The sequence below is a fragment of the Nerophis ophidion genome, linkage group LG24 (genome assembly GCF_033978795.1).
Source record: "Nerophis ophidion isolate RoL-2023_Sa linkage group LG24, RoL_Noph_v1.0, whole genome shotgun sequence".
NCBI classification, from domain to species: Eukaryota; Metazoa; Chordata; class Actinopteri; order Syngnathiformes; family Syngnathidae; genus Nerophis; species Nerophis ophidion.
Genome location: NC_084634.1, coordinates 21,726,472 through 21,749,367, shown reverse-complemented (window position 1 = coordinate 21,749,367; position 22,896 = coordinate 21,726,472). Strand labels below are relative to the sequence as shown.

The 22,896-nt window shown below is 41.8% G+C and overlaps 1 protein-coding gene across 2 annotated transcripts; it reads left to right on the top strand.

The window, feature by feature from the left end:
* The first annotated feature begins 214 nt into the window (after positions 1-214).
* cmtr1 (cap methyltransferase 1) lies at positions 215-22,862 on the top strand. 2 transcript variants are annotated; one of them, XM_061886070.1, is made up of 24 exons: positions 215-408; positions 4,113-4,211; positions 4,357-4,508; positions 6,713-6,871; positions 7,025-7,117; positions 7,197-7,268; positions 8,032-8,126; positions 8,280-8,352; positions 8,437-8,635; positions 8,703-8,821; positions 8,892-8,988; positions 9,150-9,282; positions 10,171-10,350; positions 10,422-10,478; positions 10,544-10,601; positions 10,681-10,749; positions 10,825-10,956; positions 14,586-14,711; positions 14,803-14,894; positions 17,087-17,155; positions 21,661-21,708; positions 21,789-21,901; positions 21,968-22,076; positions 22,150-22,862. In XM_061886070.1, exons 2-24 carry the CDS (start codon positions 4,118-4,120, stop codon positions 22,283-22,285), a joined length of 2,475 nt encoding a protein of 824 aa, XP_061742054.1. In that variant the 5' UTR covers positions 215-408; positions 4,113-4,117; the 3' UTR covers positions 22,286-22,862. The 2 variants fall into 2 exon arrangements, with proteins under 2 accessions (XP_061742054.1, XP_061742053.1); XM_061886069.1 differs by lacking the exon at positions 215-408 and adding an exon at positions 1,860-1,905.
* The last annotated feature ends 34 nt before the right edge of the window (positions 22,863-22,896 follow it).

Below are 22,896 nucleotides of genomic sequence, written 5' to 3'. Positions count from 1 at the left end.
TTTTCTCATATATATATATATATATAAATATATATATATATAAATCCTTATAGCAAATCTTTAAAACAAAGCACACATTTTGTCATGAATATTGTCCAGGATGAAACGACAGATGCCCTGCCATAGTGGATGAGTGGATCGATATTTTGTTGCGATTTGTTTTTGACGGGTGGGAGGCACGACGTCATCATTCCGCGTCTTGCACTGGTCACACGGAGACGCGCCGTCAATTGCAAAAGGACCCCTTAGTGGGGGGAAACTACCTAAGATTCCCATGTGAAACCTAGTCCAATGCCACAGAAATATATCAACAAACTTGCATTTTCCCCCACTATTTCACTCCGGAATCTTGGCGCCCAAATGGAATTCAAGTGCTGTTGCTGAGGAGGAAAGTTTACGTCTAAACAGGTAAATACCAGACGGCTATGTTAGGTAGCTAGAAGCTAAAGTTACGCAGTTTCGTTTCGTTAGAAAGAGAAACTACGACACGCGTCCAACGTAGCTGAAAGCCACAGGTGTATCTATTTTAAATGTAAAGAAACGCGTAGTTTATTTACAGTAAGAGTACTATCAACTCTCTTATTTAAGCTTGAGTAAAAATGCATGACTTTACCGTGATTGTTTGGAGGGTAAAGGGGATCCGTGCAGGGCTGGTCAACCTTTTTTATGTGAGCGACATGAATTTTGACAGGAGCACTCCATTAAGGCCATTTGTGTACTAGTGATTTGTTGATGTGGCGTCATGTATCGTTTCGACACATTGCAAAACTACATTGGTACTGTGTCAATACTGTGTCACTAAATACTGACATTTGCTGGACATAAAAAATCCCTACAGGCAACTTATAGACCGACTCAACTGACACTAACTTTATGACCTAGTATATACAATAATATAAACCAAGTCATTGTATTTCATTTAGGATTATTTCATATCTTCATTTAAATAAAAATATTTTTTTGTTTGTTTTAGATACACTCAATAAATAATGTGAACATGTATCATAACATGGAAATCGAAGAGAACGTATTGTGAATGAGGATACTTGAGGACTGGGATTTTTTCTTTTTTTTACATGCGCTCTGAATACGCACTGTTGATTGATTGATTGATTGAAACTTTTATTAGGAGATTGCACAGTTCAGTACATATTCCGTAAAATTGACCACTAAATTATAAGACCCGAATAATGTTTTCAACTTGTTTAAGTCGGGGTCCACGTTAATCAATTCATGGCAAAAACGTAATCATTGATCGATCGAGCGGGATTTGAGCAAATGCCCCACGGAACCCAGCATAAGCGAGTACAGTCCTCCACTCTACCAACGGAGCAATCGGAGGGGTCAGCTGACAATGCTTTTTAATGTAACCAGATGGTTGTGTGGGTGGGACAATGCGGTTCAGTACAAATACATTTACCGCTACAGCCCTAATAACAGATCGAGTAGAAACTTTGAGAGAACAGGATGAAAGGACAAGGAAATGAACACAAATACTTTTTTTTCCGATATAAGATCAAAATATTCCCACACGGCAGAAATCTTTTTTTTTTGCCTGAGGCTGTTCCATGATCTCTGACGACGATAAATGACAAACAACGACAGAAGTGCGGCGATTCTGTTGGCAGCAGCATCTCGTTGACAGATGCACTTCCTTATAAACACATGTTGGCGCGCAGTCGTCAGTGCGACAGAGTTCGCGTATCGGTCACGTGACCAAAACAGCTCATGATCGGTCACGTGACTTTCTACATCGGTACGCGCACTGACACAGGGTTTCGCTCTATGAGCTCGACGCATGCGCCGATGCATCGGTGTTGCCGGACCCATCACTATTGTGTACATTTTAACACGTCGACTCAAACTACATTCACATGGTCTGCAACCTGCATGATTTACTAAATCGTAAGTATACATAAGTAAACTATTCAGATTTATAAGTCTAACATAGTGGTCGAGTTTGTGACTTTCCAACGCCACATGCAAAGTCCAAAACCTAATCGTTCTTAATATACTGTCTATACAGTCGTGGTCAAAAGTTTACATACAGTTGTAAATAACATAATGTCATGGCTATCTTGAGTTTCCAATCATTTCTAAAAAAACTATTTTGTTGTGATAGAGTGATTGAAGCACATATTTGTTGGTCACAATAACCATTCATGAAGTTTGGTTCTTTTAAGAATTGATTATGGGTCTACTGGAAATGTGACCAAATCTGCTGGGTCAAAAGTATACGTACAGCAATGTTAATATTTGGTTACATGTCCCTTGGCAAGTTTTACTGCAATTAGGCGCTCATAGTTTGCCATCCAGAAGCTTCTGGTTGAACTTTTGACCATTCCTCTTGACAAAATTGGTGCAGTTCAACTAAATTTGTTGGTTTTCTGACATGGACTTGTTTCTTCAGCATTGTCCACACGTTTAAGTAAGGACTTTGGGAAGACCATTCTAACACCTTAATTCTACCCTGATTTAGCCGTTCCTTTACCACTTTGACATGTGTTTGGGGTCATTGTCCTGTTAGAACATCCAACTGCACCCCAGACCCAACCTCCAGGCTGATGATTTCAGGTTGTCCTGAAGAATTTGGAGGTAGTCCTCCTTTTTCATTGTCCCATTTACTCTCTGTAAAGCACCAGTTAAATTGGCAGCAAAACAGGCCCAGAGCATAATACTACCACCACCATGCTTGACGGTAGGTTTGGTGTTCCTTGGATTAAAGACCTCACCTTTTCTCCTTGGAACATATTGCTGGGTATTGTGACCAAACAGCTATTTTTATGTTTCATATGACCACAAAACTTTCCTCCAGAAAGTCTTATCTTTGTCCATGTGATCAGCAGCAAACTTTAGACAAGCCTTAAGATGTCTCTTCTGGAGCAAGGACTTTCTTCTTGCATGGTTGCCTCTCAGTCCATGGCGATGCAAAACACGCTTGGCTGTGGACACTGACACCTGTGTTCCAGCAGCTTCCATCATTGCAGACCTACTTTTTGGTGGTTCTTGGTTGACTCTTGATCATCCTGACCAACTTTCTTTCAGCAGCAGGTGATCGCTTGCGTTTTTTTCCTGATCGTCTATCCATTTCTACCGCTTATTCCCTTTTGGGGTCGCTGGCGCGTATCTCAGCTACAATCGGGCGGAAGGCGGGGTACACCCTGGACAAGTCGCCATCTCATTGCAGGGCCAACACAGATAGACAGACAACATTCACACACTAGGGCCAATTTAGTGTTGCCAATCAATCTATCCCCAGGTGCATGTCTTTGGAACTGGGAGGAAGCCGGAGTACCCGGAGGGAACCCACGCATTCACGGGGAAAACATGCAAACTCCACACAGAAAGATCCCGAGCCTGGGATTGAACCCAGGACTGTAGGACCTTCGTATTGTGAGGCAGACGCACTAAGCCCTCTTCCACCGTGAGGCCTTCCTGATCGTGGCAGTGACAAAACTGTGTCATGCACTTTATACTTACAACATAGTTGCTCTTGGCGCCTTAAAATGCTTTGAAATGGCTCCAAGTAACTTTCCTGACTTGTTCAAATCAATGATTTGTTTTTTCAGATCCGTGCTGAGTTCCTTTGACTTTCCCATTGTCGTGTTTGTAACCGAGTCTAATGACTGCATCACATGAGCCCACTTAAAAACGGGATCAGAGAAGTCAACAGGTGTCGTCAATGATAATCACTCTCATGAAGTTAAGAGGCCATGCCATAAAGCTAATTCGATTTGATTGTAACTTTTCTACATTACCAAAATTGATAATGTATTTTGCTCTATGTATGCTTTTGACCCAGCAGATGTGGTCACATTTTCAGTCGACCCGTAATAAATTCATAAAAGAACCAAACTTCATCAATGTTTTTTGTGACAAAAAAGCATGTGCTCCAATCACTCTATAACAAAAAACAAGAGTTGTAGAAATTATTGGAAACTCAAGACAGCCATGACATTATGTCCTTCACAAGTGTATGTAAACCTTTGACCACGACTGTACCTAATCAATACATATGGTGTTCTTTTGAAGAACAAATACAACTTTAGGTGTAGACTTGGTTATGCCGTTAAGCTGTTTCTTCTTCTTATTTATGCTGTGTGCTGCTGCAGCCAAGATGAAGAGAAGAACCGATGCAGCTCCTTTGCTAGCTGCAAAGAGGCATCATGACAACAGCAGCTCCGATGAAGAATCCAAATTGTCGAGACAAGGTACACCTCAATTGTTTGTTTTACCAAGCACGCCTTATTCATGACTAGTTTCTGTAACACCTTTAAAGATAAAAGTCTAATCATTCTTTTTGAAACTGTTATTTTTATTACAATTTGTCAGTGATTAATGTGTGATTGTTTCCAGACTCTAGCCAAAATGACTCTCTCAGCGACCAAGAAGAGCCCAGAGTCGGATTTTCCATGCCTTCCGTATCCGTCGACACCAGGGACACCGAGTCCCCCCCCACAGAGAGCCCCAAGTTCTCCATGTACAACAGTGCGTCGATGAACATGATGGTAAAGTTAAAAACGGACACTAACACAACATTCAAGAGGTAGATTGTGTCATTTTTTTGACAAACTTCCAATATATCAAACACAGCCTAACAACAGACTGGAGACACAGGCCTCAAATTTTTACTTTTTAAGGTGGGCTCATCTTTTAGGGCACCAAGGCAAACATTATTTTCTTTCCAGGCAGGGGCTCCAAAGCATACATATATATGAAAAAAAATGGGCGTAGTGTTCCCTTATGCCGGCCAACCTGGCTGGTCTAGGGGGCATATGCCTGACCTAAATTCACCCAACACCTGAGGTAGGGCTGGGCGATATATCAATATACTCGATATATTGCGGGTTTGTCTCTGTGCGATATAGAAAATTACTATATCGTGATATTCGAGTATACGTTCTCACGCAGTTGCTTTTAACTGCGGGCAGTACACTACAGGCTCTTCTCACTCTTTCTTGTCTCTCCTTCTCACAGAGACATAAAACAAGCGCACCTTCTTACATACGTCACATACGTATCATACGTATACACCCTCGCGGAGTACAGAGGTAGCAGCATGGGTATCGTTAGCTGTGGTGCGAGTGGTAATAAGAGAGAAAGAATAACTAATTCCCAAGAAAAACAGCAGGCGGTCCATTGTCTGGCGGTGGTTTGGCTTCAAGTGGGAATATGTCGAACAGACAACCGTAATTTGTTAATTGTAAAAAAAAGCTTTGCTTCAAAAAGTAGCATTACTGCTAATATGTAGCATCATTTGAAAAGTCACCTGTTCTCTCACTCTTCATTTTTTATGAAGAGTGCTTACTCCGCATGTCAACATCTCCGTTCAGTTCCACACTAACAAAATGCTGAAGCAACCATTTCCACATCAACACTGTATGAAAAAAATGGTCAACAACAGAAAGAGATAACGTCCGCAAAAACCTACCACATAGCAAAGGACATACACTATTTGATTTCCTATTATGCGGCTCATTTTTATATGACAGTTGTTGAAATATCTTGTGTGACATCGTGCACAAAAGTGCCTTTATTTGTTTTAAACTATTGTAGTGGCGTTCTGTACAAAAAAATCCACTTTAATTTAGTGTTGTTTTGATATATCATCTTAGTGACATCTTGCACAAAAGTGAACTCATAGCTGGTTTTAAAAATGTCTCTGACAATCTTGCACTTTCTGTTTTGGAAATGACATGAATATTTGTGCCACTGCTTAAAAACTGTTTAATAATTGCAGTTTTGGTAAATTGACTTAGTTGTGATTTTCCTCTCTGCATGAAAGTTTAAAATGAGCATACATTAATGCAGTATGAACAAGAATGTTTTAATGTAAACACATAGAATCATCATACTGCTGTGATTATATGCATCAAGTGTTCATTCTTGGCTAAGGCAAAATATGGAGGTATTTATCGTGTATCGTGACATGGCCTAAAAATATCGAGATATTAAAAAAAGCCATATCGTCCAGCCCTAACCTGACGTCCTTCCAGACCCCTGATGCAACTAGTGTATCTCTGGGAAAATCTCAGAACAACTCTGCTGTTCTCGTTGTCTGTTAACCTTTGACACACTCTTCCAAAATGGCTGCGCCCACTTTGTTTATACCAATAACAGTTGAAAATGTGACAAAAAAAAGTCACGTCAAGGTGTTTTTATTAATTTATTCGGAGAAACAATTACTTTACAATTTTCCATTATAGTGATGTCACGGTATGAAAATTTCTTATCACGGTTATCATTATTATCGCGGTAATTTTAAATGTGCTCAAAATTTTCAAAACTACTTGCACTGAAATCATTTAACCAAGTTTTTTGTTTTTTTTAAACACAAACATATTTAAAATATATATATGTACCTCAAGTAGAAAGGTGAATGTGCATATGACAGCAACACAAGCATGATAAACAAAGTAATATGGCAGAAGCAACATAATATTATAAACAAATAAAAATAAATTTTAAAAAATTGCAATATGCACTCTTTTGACATAGGACGTAACGGCATAAAAAAATAGTGTTCATATATGAGGTCTAGTCTTAGACATAGGACTGGATGGTTATGGGCATTACGGCATGTCACAAGAGTGGTTTTGTCAAATTCTGCGGTTGCCGTGGTTAAATCTGAGCCTTAGAGACACGTTTTGAAATTATAAACCTTAAATTTTTTCCTGTCTTTGTAACTTGATAAATGACTTAACTTTTGCAGGCCAAGATGGGCTTTCGTATGGGTGAGGGTCTTGGGAAGTTTGGTCAGGGCCGCAAAGAGATTGTGGAAGCGTCAACCCAGAGAGGACGACGGGGTCTTGGCCTTACGCTTCAGGGCTTCCAGGGTGAGCTCAATGTGGACTGGCGAGATGAACCTGAGGTATGTACCACTAATGCGGTGAGCTTTCTGTTGAATTATTTTCATTATAAAAAGACTTCCTTTCCAATAAATCAAGTACCCCTGTTACTCTCTGCAAACGAGTAAATAAACCATGGGACATAAAACATTTTTTTTACCTCTGTGTGTGTTCAGCCCAGTGCCATAGAAAAGGTCGACTGGTTCCCAGAAAGCACCACTGAAATTCCAGATGCAGATGAGCTGAGGGACTGGATGGCAGTGGGCCCAGTAAATAGTTACTTTACAGAAATATACAGTATTGTTATTATTATTGTCCATCTGAAGCAGGTCCCCTTTTTTTTTACAGAGAAAAATGAAGATTGAGGATGAAACAGAGTTTTGCACCGAAGACCTCCTGCACACTCTTCTTAGATGCAAGGTAAGTTCACATTAGGGCAACAGCAGCACAATGCAGTCCATTTTTTCGTAAAGGTTTGTACACTTTGAGCACATTATAAAACTCTATACAGTACTGTATAGCAAAGAAACATAACAGAAATGTGATGGATCAAATTGATATTTAATCAACAAAGCCCAAACAACAACAACTAGCTGAACTGTACCTCCACCTGCGCACTCACACTGTCACTAGCCCTGTAGTGCACTCACAGTTTGAAATGATAAAACAGCCAGGTTACTACAATGATAAAGAATAATACAAACATTTACTTTACATTTTTGGTTAGTTTTCTTGGCGTTCTGCGGAAGGGTGGGGGGCAGTGTTGACAATGCTGTGTATACTTCCTAAAGCTTTCAAACCACATATAACTTGTCCGTTGCTTTCTTTGGACTCATATTGAGCTAGCAAAACTATAGCAATTTTGTAAAAAGTCTTAAGAACACTTAAAAAGCACACAACTAGCACAGTAGCTATTGAGAGCACTATGTGCTGACAGAATGAGCACCGGAGATCGATCAGCCTGCCCACAAGGGTTGCATTCGAGGAAGACAATGGGTGGATAAAACATGTTTACCTTAAAGCATATTTTTATTAGGTGTCTAGTTTGTAAATCGAAAATTTCATACAATGAGGTGTTCCGCTGTACTGCGTCTTATAGTTTGGACCATTGTACTTTACCCGGCCCTTAGCGATTGGCTCCTGAATGAAAGATGTAATAAAATGTACTGCTTCTTCAAAACAGACAGTGTTTGACGACCTTGAGGGTGAAGAAATGAGGAGAGCACGCACTCGTTCGAACCCCTACGAAACCATCCGGGGAGGCATCTTTCTCAACAGGTGCATCTCTCTCCTCAATTATTTTTAAGTGTACATTTGTTATATTGTGTGTACAACAATTAGGCATGGTGTATTTTTAAACAATAATTTTACCTATCAAAATGTTGATAAATCTAGACAAAAAAAGTTTTGTCCCATATTTATTGTATCCAGAGCCGCTATGAAAATGGCCAACATCGACCACTGCTTCAACTACATGCTCACCAACCCAAAGGTTCCAGAAGGGGTGAGTGTGCATAAGGAAATACTGCCATGTTTGTCGCACCAATTTGGCGTCAAGACGAACCCTGCTCCCTCTCTTTCCATGTAGAGTTCTTCAAACAAAGACCTCAAGAAAGAGCTGTTGTACTTTGGCGACGTGTGCGCAGGGCCTGGCGGATTTTCTGAGTATGTCCTGTGGAAGAGACGCTGGCATGCCAAAGGTTTCGGCATGACGTTGAGAGGACCCTGTGACTTCAAACTGGAGGATTTCTACGCTGCGCCCAGCGAGCTGTTTGAGCCCTACTATGGTAACGCATAATGCATGAGGAAATCCTTAATGCAATCTTTTAATCTTATGACATATTTGTGTCCCAGGTGAAGGAGGCGTGGACGGCGATGGCGACATCACACGGCCAGAAAACGTCACCGCTTTCAGAAACTTTGTGCTGGACAGCACTGAGGGAACAGGGCTGCACTTCCTCATGGCGGACGGGGTGAGCGTGCATTATTCATGGGGTCACTTCCTGGTCAGATGACTGATATGATGGTTTCCTGTGACGCCAGGGTTTCAGTGTGGAAGGCCAAGAGAACCTTCAGGAGATCTTGAGTAAACAGTTGCTGCTCTGCCAGTTCCTCACCGCTCTCTCTACACTCAGGACAGGTCAGCTGCAAGTGCTCATCAACACTCTCATAATAGGTCTGGTGCTTTGGTACCCCAATCAAAGGTTGGAAAGTGAACAAGTGAGGTTATCCAAACTGTGCTGCTCGGAGGAAACATTACTTTTATTAACTGGATGAACAATGATCCTTTTTCCCTTTCAGGTGGACATTTTGTCTGTAAGTCGTTTGACCTTTTCACCCCTTTCAGCGTGGGTTTGATCTACTTAATGTACCTTTGCTTTGACCGGGTCTCCCTATTCAAACCTGTGACCAGCCGGCCTGCCAACTCAGAGAGGTGGGTTGCTGGTGTTCTTCTTATCGTTGCTCTGAGCGTGTACTGTTGCGGTCAGAAGTTTACTCAATGTAAAACATTAATTGGGTGGGCAATAGAAATTGGAAATGGCAAATGGAATTATTGTGGACCTCACTTTTTATTTTTATTTTGCCTATTACTGTGTGAATGGGCTTCACGGTGGCAGAGGGGTTAGTGCGTCTGCCTCAAAATACGAAGGTCCCGCAGTCCTGGGTTCAAATCCAGTTTCGGATCTTTCTGTGTGGAGTTTGCATGTTCTCCCCGTGAATGCGTGGGTTCCCTCCGGGTACTCCGGCTTCCTCCCACTTCCAAAGACATGCACCTGGGGATAGGTTGATTGGCAACACTTAATTGGCCCTAGTGTGTGAATGTGAGTGTTAATGTTGTCTGTCTATCTGTGTTGGCCCTGCGATGAGGTGGCGACTTGTTCAGGGTGTACCCCGCCTTCCGCCCGATTGTAGCTGAGATAGGCGCCAGCGCCCCCCCGCGACCCCGAAAGGGAATAAGCGGTAGAAAATGGATGGATGGATGGACTGTGTGAATGCTTTGGAGCATTAAAGGTGAACAGCCTCTGGCATGTTAGAATGCTTTGGAGCATTCACACATGTAGTTTTCTACACCAAAATTCATGTGTTTATTTTTCTTCTTCTCCAGATTTTGGCGTGCTCTACCTTCCACATTTTAACATATCCCCATACCTGCATTGTTACTTCCTTTTGTTAGCATGTTTTTACGTTTTACAATGCACAGAAAAAAACAAGATGTGTGTTTTTCTCACATTGGGGTTGTGGATGATAGCCAAAATTTCATTAAAAAAAATGAATTCATCTCAGGTGAGGGGAATGATGCCAAATGTCTTTTTGCTGGCAGGTACCTGGTATGTCGAGGTTTAAAACCCGGCTCAGACGCCGTCAGAGAGTACATGTTCAAAGTCAACCTAAAACTCAAACAGCTGAAGAACACCGAGATGGATGTGTTGGATGTGGTTCCCCTGAGCATCATCAAGGAGGATGCAGACTTCTACCACTTCATGGTCAATTCCAATGAGCGGTACAGACCTGGTTGTGACTTATTTCATATCAATATTGCAAAATATTCACGTTTGGCAACTGTTCCTATAGCCTGTGTGCAGTCCAGATCAAGGCTTTGGCCAAGATCCACGCCTTTGTTTTAGACCCGTGAGTAGCTTTTCTTGTTTGTTTGTGTGTGTTTTGTGTGAAATTGAGGGTTATTGCGCCAGCAGGACGCTTGCAGAGTCCAGGCAGGCCGACATCCGCAAGGAATGTCTTAAGCTCTGGGGGGTGAGTGTGCTCTGTTATTGCTTGTTTTCATTCATTTGGTGTAGCCCCACCCCTCAATGCATTATGTGTCTGTTCTCAGGTGCCAGACATGGCCAGGGTCACTCCGGCTTCTTCAGACCCAAAGTCTAAATTCTATGAGCTGACCAAGGTCTTTGGAGTGATAAATTAACACCTTGACGTGGGGGGGCATTTTTCATTTAATTTGTGTATATGTTTTCTTTAGAACGCCAATGTGGACTCATTCAAGAGCAGCGTTGTGCCACTTAACTCCAGCACGCTTAATAAGCTGCATCATGTCATGGACTACCGCTGCATTGTGGTAGGCGGCGAGCAGATCTTCCTCCTAGCACTAGGGGTGAGTCTGCAGAAAGTATTTGCGATATGGCCTGAAATCTATATCGCAATATATATTGCAGCCACTTACGATAACGCTATATTTCACTTTATATTATTTGGTATATAAATAATAATATAACCATTTCAAAATGGGTTACAAATACTGTTTGGCTGCTAGTGTATGCAGTAACATATTGCAAAATTTCCGGTACTATTATTTTCTTAAAATGATTATTAATCTACTTGCTAATTTACTGCCCATAGCTGGTTACTTTCTGTTGTAATATGGTTCTATCTCCACTTCTCATAATTGTACCAAACACTTATTCTTCTGTTGTTTCAATACTTTTAAGTTTTTTTGGGCTATACTACAAATTTGGATATCGATCTGATATCAATTAGTTACGGGGGTAGTATTCGTCATACCAATACTAATACCAAATATTTTTTAGAATTATTAAATGATTCCATTTTTCAGCACCACTGTAATCACACAAATAAAGGAATGTGCTATAAAATGCATTACTGTTATTATTATTGTTGTAAGAATATAAATAAATATTTAAATTATTTCCTTATTCCTCTTATTTTATACATTAATAGTAAAGTCAATAGTACAAAATAAAAAAGTACTATTGTGTCTTATTTCCTGAGTTTGTATATAATATAAAAAAAACGACCAAAAACTATTTTGTAATATCAAAAACCATCAATCTAATCACTGTAGTATTGACCATATACTGATACTATACTTGGTATCGTTACTGTTGATATTTGTATTGACTGCCCACCCTTGTTTACATTCAAGAGCTTTAGCTAAGCGGTTATGTTGAGCTTTTCCTTCTCCTCTAGTCTTTAAGTGATAATGATATTTGTAAGAAATGCAGTTCATTGCTGCCATAGAGGCAAAGATTAGTGGTTTGGAAGCTGCACTGTAGAGGGACATTAGCCGCTAGCTTGCTAACAAGGACGCTACATTGTCTTTAGGATGCGGTTGTTGCCCAGCGGTTGTCAAATTTGCTGGACAGAATTAGAATGTGTCATCAGCATGTATTAATGCGATATGATGATTATTTTCAAACCTGTATCGTCAGCAAAATGTATTGCCTTTATATCATCTATCATTTATATGGCGCAAACCTACGCAAATAATTAGCAGGACTTCATTAAACAAAACTATCCGATCTCTACCATGTTTATACGTTTGTCAGGGTGGTTTAGCCTCTGTTTTGTTTACTTCAACGAAAGACTATATTCCTTTTATAAGTATAGTTAATGAACTTTAGAATATTCAGTAAAGTTGATAGCAGTAGATCCATGTGGTGTTACTGACACCTAGTGATCAGTCAGTATTTAGTTATACATAGCATCGTCGATCCATTCATTTTCTACCGCTTGTCCCTCTTGTGGTCGTCGTGACAATCTGTTAATTTCTCTCTTAAAAAAACCCAACATCATAGATTTGATTGATCATTTACTTTAGGCAAAATCTTAACAAATCAGAATCTATTAGGAAAACCCTTAGTCACATGCACCTGGGGATAGGTTGATTGGCAACACTAAATTGGCCCTAGTGTGTGAATGTTAGTGTGAATGTTGTCTGTCTATCTGTGTTGGCCCTGCGATTAGGTGGTGACTTGTCCAGGGTGTTGGCTGCCTTCCGCCCGATTGTAACTGAGATAGGCACCAGCGACCTCAAAAGGGAGAATAAGCGGTAGAAAATGGATGGATGGATATATATATATATATATATATATATATATATATATATATATATATAAATGGGTTGTACTTGTATAGCGCTTTTCTACCTTCAAGGTACTCAAAGCGCTTTGACACTACTTCCACATTTACCTATTCACACACTGATGGAGGGAGCTGCCATGCAAGGCGCTAACCAGCACCCATCAGGAGCAAGGGTGAAGTATCTTGCTCCGAACACAACGGACATGACGAGGTTGGTACTAGGTGGGGATTGAACCAGGGACCCTTGGGTTGCGCACGGCCACTCTGCCACTGCGCCACGCCGTATATATATATATATATATATATATATATATATATATATATATATATAATATATATATATATATATATATATATATATAATATATCAGGGTTTCCCTCAGCGCTTTGTTGTTTAGGCGGCTGCCTCAACAACAAAGAGCCACCGCCTAAACTAAAGTCTTACCAAGCTGCTCCGCTTAGTTCTGCCTCTGTTACTACATCTCTGCAGCCCACAGTATTGTCCCACCCTCACAACCATCTGATTGGTTTCACGCAGAGCGGTAACAGCCAATCAGCAGTGCGTATTTAGAGCGCATGTAACAGCCAATCAGCAGTTCGTATACAGAGCGCATGTAACAGCCAATCAGCAGTGCGTATTCAGAGCGCATGGAGTCAGTGCTCAGGCAGGCAGAGAGGAGAGACGGTGGATTGAGCAGAAAGGTGTTTAGCAGGTGAGCATAATGCAGCATATTCTCCCCAAATTATAATAAACACTACCAAGTTGACGTCCTCGAAACATAAGCAGCAGCTCAGCTCGCTCACAGTCCTTGAGGTGAAGGCTAATTAGCTTTTAGCGTGACGTTAGCTCATTTTGCGCTGTGTATGCGTGCGTGTGTTACGGACAGCGAAGTCTTGTCTGTCTGAGAAAAAGACAAGCATTACTGACCTACAGTTAAGAACTAAGTTATTTCACTTTACATTTTTCTGTGTTGATTGAGCTGTGTTGAAGCATCAAAAAAGGGCATTATATTAAAAGAAGAGTTTCCTGAAGCTGTCTCTGATAGTTGATATAATAATGTAAGTGCATCATAAAGCCTACAAGAACTCTATGGTGTTAAGGGATGAATAGTCTCTCCTATTGCTATTGTACAATTTTTTCAGCTATAGTTACATTAATCGTTAGTAATGTTGCAGCTTAGTTTTGAATGGGAGTGTCCCTGCTATCACATATTTATGAAAATATAACATTTACATTATAAAAATCAACTACAGGCTTCCCAAATGCTGTAATAAATGAAGAATGATGATTTGAACATATGTCAGCATGTGGCCCCACTTTTAACTCTTTTTTTCAAAAGCTTATTGCAAATGGTTACTTAAAATAGGTCATTATTTTGACTTAGTAATCCATTATTTTGTCATTATTTTGACTTGGTAAATTACTGAGTCATAATAATGTACTTAGTATCTCAGGTAACTAGGACGGTTTTGCTTTTATTTTAAGGAAAGAATATTGAGATATATATCGTACATCGCCATTCAGCAAAGGGAGCGGAAAACACTACCAAAAGTTGTGGGCTACTTCACGTGACAAAGCCGGCCTACATCACCACAGTCTATAGTCTATTGCCCCCCCAGGCTGTGGTAGCAGCGACGAGGTGGGGCGTGATGGCAATAGGCCGTGTTACACGGAGCCTTACACCCACCCACCCCTTTCCCCGGTCCCCTCCCCCTGGAGAGTCACCACCTTAACTAACACATTTTCTAGGGGAAACACTGTATATATATCTTTGAAGGTGAAAAAAAATTGCATATATTTAGAAGGTGATGACATTTCTCTTTCTGACTGTAATAAGGCTCTGGGATTATCATTAGTCAGTTTGAATGTATTATGTAACACAAAAACATTTCTTCATGCAGAAGTCTCAGATTTACACGTGGGACGGCAAAATGCCTTTACGCTGGAAGAAGCTGGAGTATTTCAAGCTGGAGCTCCCCAGAGATACCCTCTTGAGTGTCGAGATCGTCCAGGAGCTGAAGGGCGAGGTGAGTGCGACTACTTTAACAATACTTTACTATTTATAACATAACTTGGAAATGTTCCTGTTGGCCATTTTGACGTGCTTCCTTTTCACAGGGCAAAGCGCAGCGCCGAATCAATGCCGTGCATGTTATCGATGCACTTGTTCTAAATGGCACTGATGTCAGAAATCACTACTTTAAGCGACGGTATGACACACAATCTGTCATTTTTGTCATAACTACTGCTTTAAATAACTATGAAGAAGTACGAGGGCCACACTTTTCAAAATACTTTTGAAATAAATCAGAAGGGAGTTAGTTCGATCTTCTGTTGTTTGGATACTTTACATTAGATTTGGATGATACCACGAATTTAGGTATTGACCTGATACCAAGTAGTAACAGGATCATGCATTGGTCATATTAAAAGTCTTCATGTGTTCAGGGACATATTTCCTGAGTTTATAAATGTAATATACAGTCAAGAAAATAAGTATTTTGCAAGTTCTCCCACTTACAAATTATGGAGAGGTCAGAAATTTTCACGGTAGGTGCATGTCCACTGTATGAGATAACCTAAAACAAAAATTCCAGAAATCACAATATATGATTTTTTAACAATTTATTCGTGTGATACAGCTGAAAGGATGGAAAGGGCTCTGGAAAAATTACCAAGCAGCTTGGTGAAAAAAGGTCCACTGTTGGAGCAATCAGTAGAAAATGGAAGAAGCTAAACATTACGGTCAATTTCAATCGGAGTGGAGCCCCATGCAAGATATCACCTCGTGGGGTCTCAATGATGCTAAGAAAGGTGAGGAATCAGCCCAGGACTACACGGCAGGACTTGGTCAATGACCTGAAAAGAGCTGGGACCACTGTTTCCATAGTCACTGTTGGTAATACACTAAGACGTCATGCTTTGAAATCATGCATGTCACGGAAGGTTCCCCTGCTTAAACCAGCACATGTTAAGGCCCGTCTTACGTTTGCCAATGACCATTTGGAGGATCCAGAGGAGTCCTGGGAGAAAGTTTTGTGAACAGATGAAACCAAAATTGTCCTTTTTGGTCATAATTCCACTATGCGTGTTTGGAAGAAGAAGAATGATGCGTACCATCCCAAGAACACCATTCCTACTGTGAAGCATGGGGGTGGTAGCATCATGCTTCGGGGGTGTTTTTCTGCTCATGGGACAGGACGACTGTACTGTATTAAGGAGAGGACGACTGCAGTCATGTATTGTGAGATTTTGGCCAAAAACCTCCTTCCCTCAGTCAGATCATTGAAGATGAGTCGTGGCTGGATCTTCCAACATGACAATGACCCAAAGCACACAGCCAGAAAAACCAAGAAGTGGCTTCGTAAGAACCATATCAAGGTTCTGGAGTGGCCTAGCCCGTCTCCAGACCAAAATCCTATTGAAAATCTTTGGAGGGAGCTGAAAGTCTGTGTTACTCAGCGACAGCCCAGAAACCTGACTGATCTAGAGAAGATCTGTGTGGAGGAATGGGCCAAAATCCCTCCTGCAACCTGTGCAAACCTGGTAAAGAACTACGGGAAACGTTTGACCTCTGTAATTGCAAACAAAGGCTACTCTACCAAATATTAATGTTGGTGTTCAAATACTTATTTTCAGCCTTATCACACAAATAAATTGTTAAAAAATCATAGATTTTTGATTTCTGGATTTTTCTTTTTAGGTTATCTCTCATACACCTACCGTGAAAATGTCAGACCCCTCCATGATTTCTAAGTGGTAGAACTTGCAAAATAGCAGGGTGTTCAAATACTTATTTTCTTCACTCTATATATTTTTTAAAACGAAATATGTTGTTGTAATGCCCAAAAATATCGATGTAATCATAGTAATGTCGACTAGATACGCTTTTGTACTTGGTATCATTACAGTGCATGTTAGATGTAGATCCACCTATGCCGTTTGTTTACATTTTGACACCGTGAGCTACTTTTCAGGCGCGGTATAGTACCGAATTGTATTCATTAGTATCGTGGTAATACCAGTACAACCCTAGTTGTAGTCTAAATTTTCTGTGGCAAGCCGCATTGTTCGTGACAATTAATTTAAGTCCAGTTTGACGAGATCGACAGTCCTCATCCAAAACATGTCCAGTGTGTATGCTTGTCGTATTATGACAATATTCTCATCATTTGATGTTTTTTTCTTGAAATGTTACTACTTTATTTTCTAAAAAGTAGTACTTAAGTCAAAACAAATCATTGTTTTCATAGTACTACGATTTTATTCTCATTAAATCTCAACGTTATTATATTTTTTTCTGCAATCTGGCCACTTTGTAAAAACACTTAATTATGTTGGTAGTGAAAAATGCATTCTGAGCCGCGTTGAGTTGTTTCACATTGTGGCTCTTTCCAACTAGAATTCAGATGGCTGAGAAGTTTGTGAAGGCGGTGGCCAAACCTAGCAGACCCGACATGAACCCAATCAGGTAAGTTTTGCACATATGACAGATGAGCCTTGGTAAAAGATGGAAGAAATGTGGGTAAACATGAAAGAACTGTGTGATTTGGGTAATATTTTGGGGGGGCAGCATAGTAATAATGAATAATATTCAAATGCAAATAACTTATAGTCAGTGGCGAGGAAAGTAGGGATCTTTTATTGGACTTTTGTAAAGTTTAAATATTTATCTTTAAGAAAGGTAAGTTTTAAAAAAAAATAAAACTTGTAAATGTTAAGATACAGTGCATCCGGAAAGTATTCACAGTGCTTCACTTTTTCCACATTTTGTTATAACCTTATTCCACATTTGAATACATTCATTTTTGTCCTCAATAGTCTACAGACAATACCCCAAAATGACAATGTGAAATTGTGTTTTTTTTGGTTTGAAATTTATTATGAAAAAAATAGCTAAAAAAAAATTCTGATTTACATAAGTATTTTGCTCAATACTTTGTTGATGCAATGTTGGCACCAATTACAGCCTCAAATCTTTTTTAATATGATGCCACAAGCTTGGCACACCTATCTTTTGGCAGTTTAGCCCATTCCTCCTTGCCTATTCCACCACAGTGTCATCAACAAAGTATTGAGTAAAGGCTGTGAATACCTATTTACATGTCATTATGGGGTATTGTGTGTAGAATTTTGGAATAAGGCTCTAACATAACAAAAATTGAAGCGCTGTGAATACTTTCCGAATGCACAGTGAGCTCATAGGACTAGATAATACAATCCCTCAGATTAATCAGCATTTAGTGTTGAGTGCGGGGCGTGGGGGTTAGGGGCAAAAGCTTCACTGGGGTCTTCAGGTGGGCACCTTCTTCATTGGTGTTTCGTTGATAAGCCCACGACACCTCCGGAGGGCTCAATGGCGACATCAGGAGTCTCAGGTGTGCCCCCCTCTGCCTTTACCCATAGATGTCATATAGCAGCCAAGTTTAGGTCCTTTCTCTTGAACCATATCCATCTGCTACTTCATTCAGCAGCATCCGACAGCGATTTAACAGCCCGCCGGAAGGCCTGACCTCTCAATCCAATTCCTTTCAGGAGCTTGGTTGTGAACGTAGCAACGAAACCTCTGCACCCGACTTCAACTGGGCCACTCGGGCACGCCAGCCACGCTGCTCTGCCTCGGCTGCCATTTCCGCATACCTCAGATGTTTGCGCTCATATGCTTCACCAACTGCTGCCTCCCATGGTACAGTTTGTTCAACAATGAACAAAGTCTTCTGGGAGGTTGACCACAAGACCAGTCCGGCCTGAAGCTAGTTGTAATGATTTCAGGAGGGAAGATGAATTTCTGGTCCAAGTCAACCTGCATTTTCCAGTCCTGGGCAGAGTCCAGAAGGGTTGCCTCGACTCTTGCAGATGGTTTTGGTGGGAGTTGTCCTGCTCTTACAAACTGAGTGGTGATAGAGTGACTAGGGATTGGGGGAGGGAGGGCCTTGTTGTTATTTCTCCTTTCCTCCAGGGTGATCACCAGTTGTCTTAAGACCTGGTTGTGCGTCCAGGTGTAGCAGCCTTGAGACAAACTGATTTTGCAGCCAGTGAAGATGTGACATAGTGTTGCAGGGATTTGACAAAGTGCACAAGAAGGATCGTCTCCAAACCATTGGTTTAAGTTATTGGGTTTGGTAAGAACATCATAGGTGGCTCTGATGATGAAGCTGATTTGGCTCCCTTCCATTTCCCAAAGATCCTTTCATGTGAGCTTACGATGCTCCAGGTTTTCCCAGCTAGTCCACTGTCTCTTTTTGGACTGTGCCACTGCTGTTACACATCTGTCGGCCTCCTCTTGTTGTCGAACCTGATCAACCAGCAGCTTTCTCCTTTGGGCTGATGTTGCCTTGTTCCATGTGGGTCGACCAGGCCAAAGTCCAAACCCACCTCTTCCGTGCTGCACTTGTCCCACAATGTCTTCATGCCTGAGAGCAGATTTGGCTTGTTGCACGGCCTCAGATGGGATCCATTTTCTTCCGGTCGCCAGTCTGGGAGCAACCGCTCGGATCACCTCATCTTGAGACTCAGTCAGTGTCATGCTCAGCCTCACCTTGGTGCATTTAAACTCATCCGTGAGGCCAGAGATGGGCAGTTCCAGGGCACCATGACCATATAGGCCGATGTTACTGAGGCACCGTGGAAGGCCAAGCCACTTCTTGATGTATGCACTGACTGTTCTCTCCAGCTTTTTGACTTTGGACATGAGAATCTGTTAGTGGCCACATCAAACTGTAGGCACCACAGTTTCAACTTGCCAGGAAGTAAGGTCTTGTCAATGCAGACGAGGCCTTTGATGGTTTCTTCCCTCAGCTGATTGCTCTGGTCCGAGTCTTTGAGACTTGTGTTGTAAAATCGCCCTAGACTCTTGACTGGCAGGTCTGACACCAGCGGAATGGGAGTACCCTTGATGTAGAACCTCTGGTCTGTGAGTTTCCCCTTGACGATTTATATGCTCCTGGACCGGCTGGGTTTAAACTTCATCCGTGCCCATGTAATGTTGGCATGAAGCTTTCCCAGCAGATGTTTAGTGCATGCAACGGTTGAAGTCATGGTGGTCATGTTGTCCATGTAGGCACGGATGGGAGGTAGATGCTGTCCCCCTCTCAGACGTTCTCCACCCACAACCCATTTGGAAGCTCAAGTTATCACTTCCATTGCCATGATGAAGGCTAGAGGGGAGATGGTACATCCAGCAATTATTCCCACTTCCAGAGATTGCTATGATGATGTGTATTCTGTTGTTTTGACACAGAATTGCAGTTCACGGAAGTAGTTTTTCACCAGGTTTGTGATGGTATTTGGGATGTGGAAGAAGTTGAAGGCTGTCCAGATAAGCAAATGAGGGACGGATCCAAAATCATTGGCTAGGTCTAGGAATAAGACGTGCAGGTATCTTCCTTCCCTCTTGGCAGATTGGATTTGGTGCCATATCATGCTTGTATGCTCTAAGCAGCCTAAAAAACCAGGTATTCCATCTTTCTGCACTGATGTATCAATCAAGCTGTAAATAAATATAGCATTGGTATTGAATGAAAAGGCAAAATGGTTTGTTCCGCCTGAATAGCAGCAAACCTAGCATGGAGCACTTCACTCAAAACAGACGTCATAACTTCATCAAAGCACCAGGAGGTAAAAAGGTGAAAAAGTATAAAAAACAAAAAACAATACATGGCAGCAAAGGATAAAGTTAGGTACTGTACACGTTTCACTTTTGCACCTTATTGCACGGAACTGTAGTGCGTTCAAGGACTCTAGATGCTAGTTAAAAATTATGTTTATTATTGTTTATTTTTCTAAGTTGGTATTCTGGCCACTTTATACTGAATTTTTTGGCACTTTAAAAAAAATTTAAAAAATGTAACAATATATACTGATATGTTCTTGTCTAGATATTTTAATCCCATCTTTCAAAATCAAAAACCTGATTACGTTTTTAAAAAGCTAGTTGCATCCATCCATCCATCCATCTTCTTCCGCTTATCCGAGGTCGGGTCACGGGGGCAGTAGCCTAAGCAGGGAAGCCCAGACATCCCTCTCCACAGCCACTTCGTCTAGCTCCTCCCGGGGGATCCCGAGGCGTTCCCAGGCCAACCGGGAGACATAGTCTTCCCAACGTGTCCTGGGTCTTCCCCGTGGCCTCCTACCGGTTGGACGTGCCCTAAACACCTCCCTAGGGAGGCGTTCGGGTGGCATCCTGACCAGATGCCCGAACCACCTCATCTGGCTCCTCTCGATGTGGAGGAGCAGCGGCTTTACTTTGAGTTCCTCCCGGATGAAAGAGCTTCTCACCCTATCTCTAAGGGAGAACCCCGCCACACAGCGGAGGAAACTCATTTCGGCCGCTTGTACCCGTGATCATATCTTATCGGTCATGACCCAAAGCTCATGACCATAGGGGAGGATGGGAACGTAGATCGACCGGTAAATTGAGAGTTTTGCCTTCCGGCTCAGCTACTTCTTCACCGCAACGGATCGGTACAACGTCCGCATTACTGAAGACGCCGCACCGATCCGCCTGTCGAGCTCACGATCCACTCTTCCCCCACTCGTCAACAAGACTCCTAGGTACTTGAACTCCTCCACTTGGGGCAGGGTCTCCTCCCCAACTCGGAGAAGGCACTCCACCCTTTTCCTGGAGAGAACCATGGACTCAAACTTGGAGGTGCTGATTCCCATTCCGATCGCTTCACACTCTGCTGCGAACCGATCCAGTGAGAGCTGAAGATCCCGGCCAGATGAAGCCATCAGGACCACATCATCTACAAAAAGCAGAGACCTGATCCCACGGCCACCAAACCGGAACACCTCAATTTAGTGCATGTAAACATACAAAGTGTGTGTGAATGGGGCGGTGACATTTGGGTTTAGTGGGGGAGTATAGGGGGGCAGAATGTGTTTTTAAGCCTCTCCTTATAGGTATCAGGATGCGTGGTGGTCGTCTACCAATTGATGATATATTTCTTAAATGTATTGTCTGTGTCCAAACAGAGTGAAGGAGGTGTACGGACTGGAGGAAATGGAGAAGATCTTTGTCAGGTATGATGAATGGACAGTACCAAAAATAAGTATTTCTAAGCCCTGGTGGAGGTCTTACAACCTGCGTCATTCTCAATCAGACTGGAAATGAAAGTAACAAAGAGTTCAGGCGGAGCTCCACGTCTTTCTTACACTGGCCGAGACGACCGACACTTTCTCCCCACTGGCCTTTACATCATCAAGACCGTCAACGGTACGTCTCATCGCTTTGTGCGTCAACATACGTGTACTCAGCCGTCCTTGTGCCGCCATCTTTCAGATCCATGGATGGTGGCGTACAGCAAAAGCAACAAGAAAGAGTACTTCTTTAATAAGAAAGAAAACACGTCCCACTTTGAAATACCTGCCAAAGCCGCTTCCCCCTTCCAGTATGTTCCATACAAATTAAACACTTGGGATGATTGTGGTGACAAGATTACATTTTGTGTCCGTCCTCCTCAGTGTCTGCCACTCCAAGCGTCTCTTCTGGGCGTGGGAGGAAGGCGTCATAGTGCACGATTCCCAGACGCGGATGGACCCAGAGAAGCTGTCCAAAGACGATGTTCTGTCTTTCATCCACCAGAATCGCCAGCCATAAATGAAAGGTGGCGGAGCTTTCCCGTATATGACTTTTTCACACCATTCTGAGAGGACAACCACACCTTTCCCCTCCTACCAGTCCATTACTTTTTCAAGACCTTGTGGCTTCCTGGAAAAGAAACATGACAAGGTAGTAATTAGATTTGAGCAGCTGTTTGCTATGAATTGCTGTGACATTTAGTCTCTTTGTAACGTGAAGAACTGGAGGACTTCTGGGCGGCGATTGTCTCTTTTTAGTTGTTTCTTTTCTCTTTGCAAGGCTGCTTCAACTAGTAGTTCCATAATGCTGGACGTCAACTAAGGCAACAATCTGCATTTTACTACACCTCTGAAATAATTATGGGCACATGCATTTAATTCATAAGTGTAGCAGCTTTTTCCTTTTTAGAATGGTGGGACAAGCGGTAGGAAATGGATGGATGGATAATGACACCAATGTCGCCAAAGTTGCTAGTTTTTTCCTCGACTTTGTCCTTTCCCCCCCTGCCCCCCTTATGTTACTTGAACAGCGTGCTTCTAAAAATGTAATTGTTATCTTTAATAAAGGTCATGTAAATAGTGACAAGAAAAGACAACCTCTTCCCGATGGACTAGCAGCTAGCTTGTTAA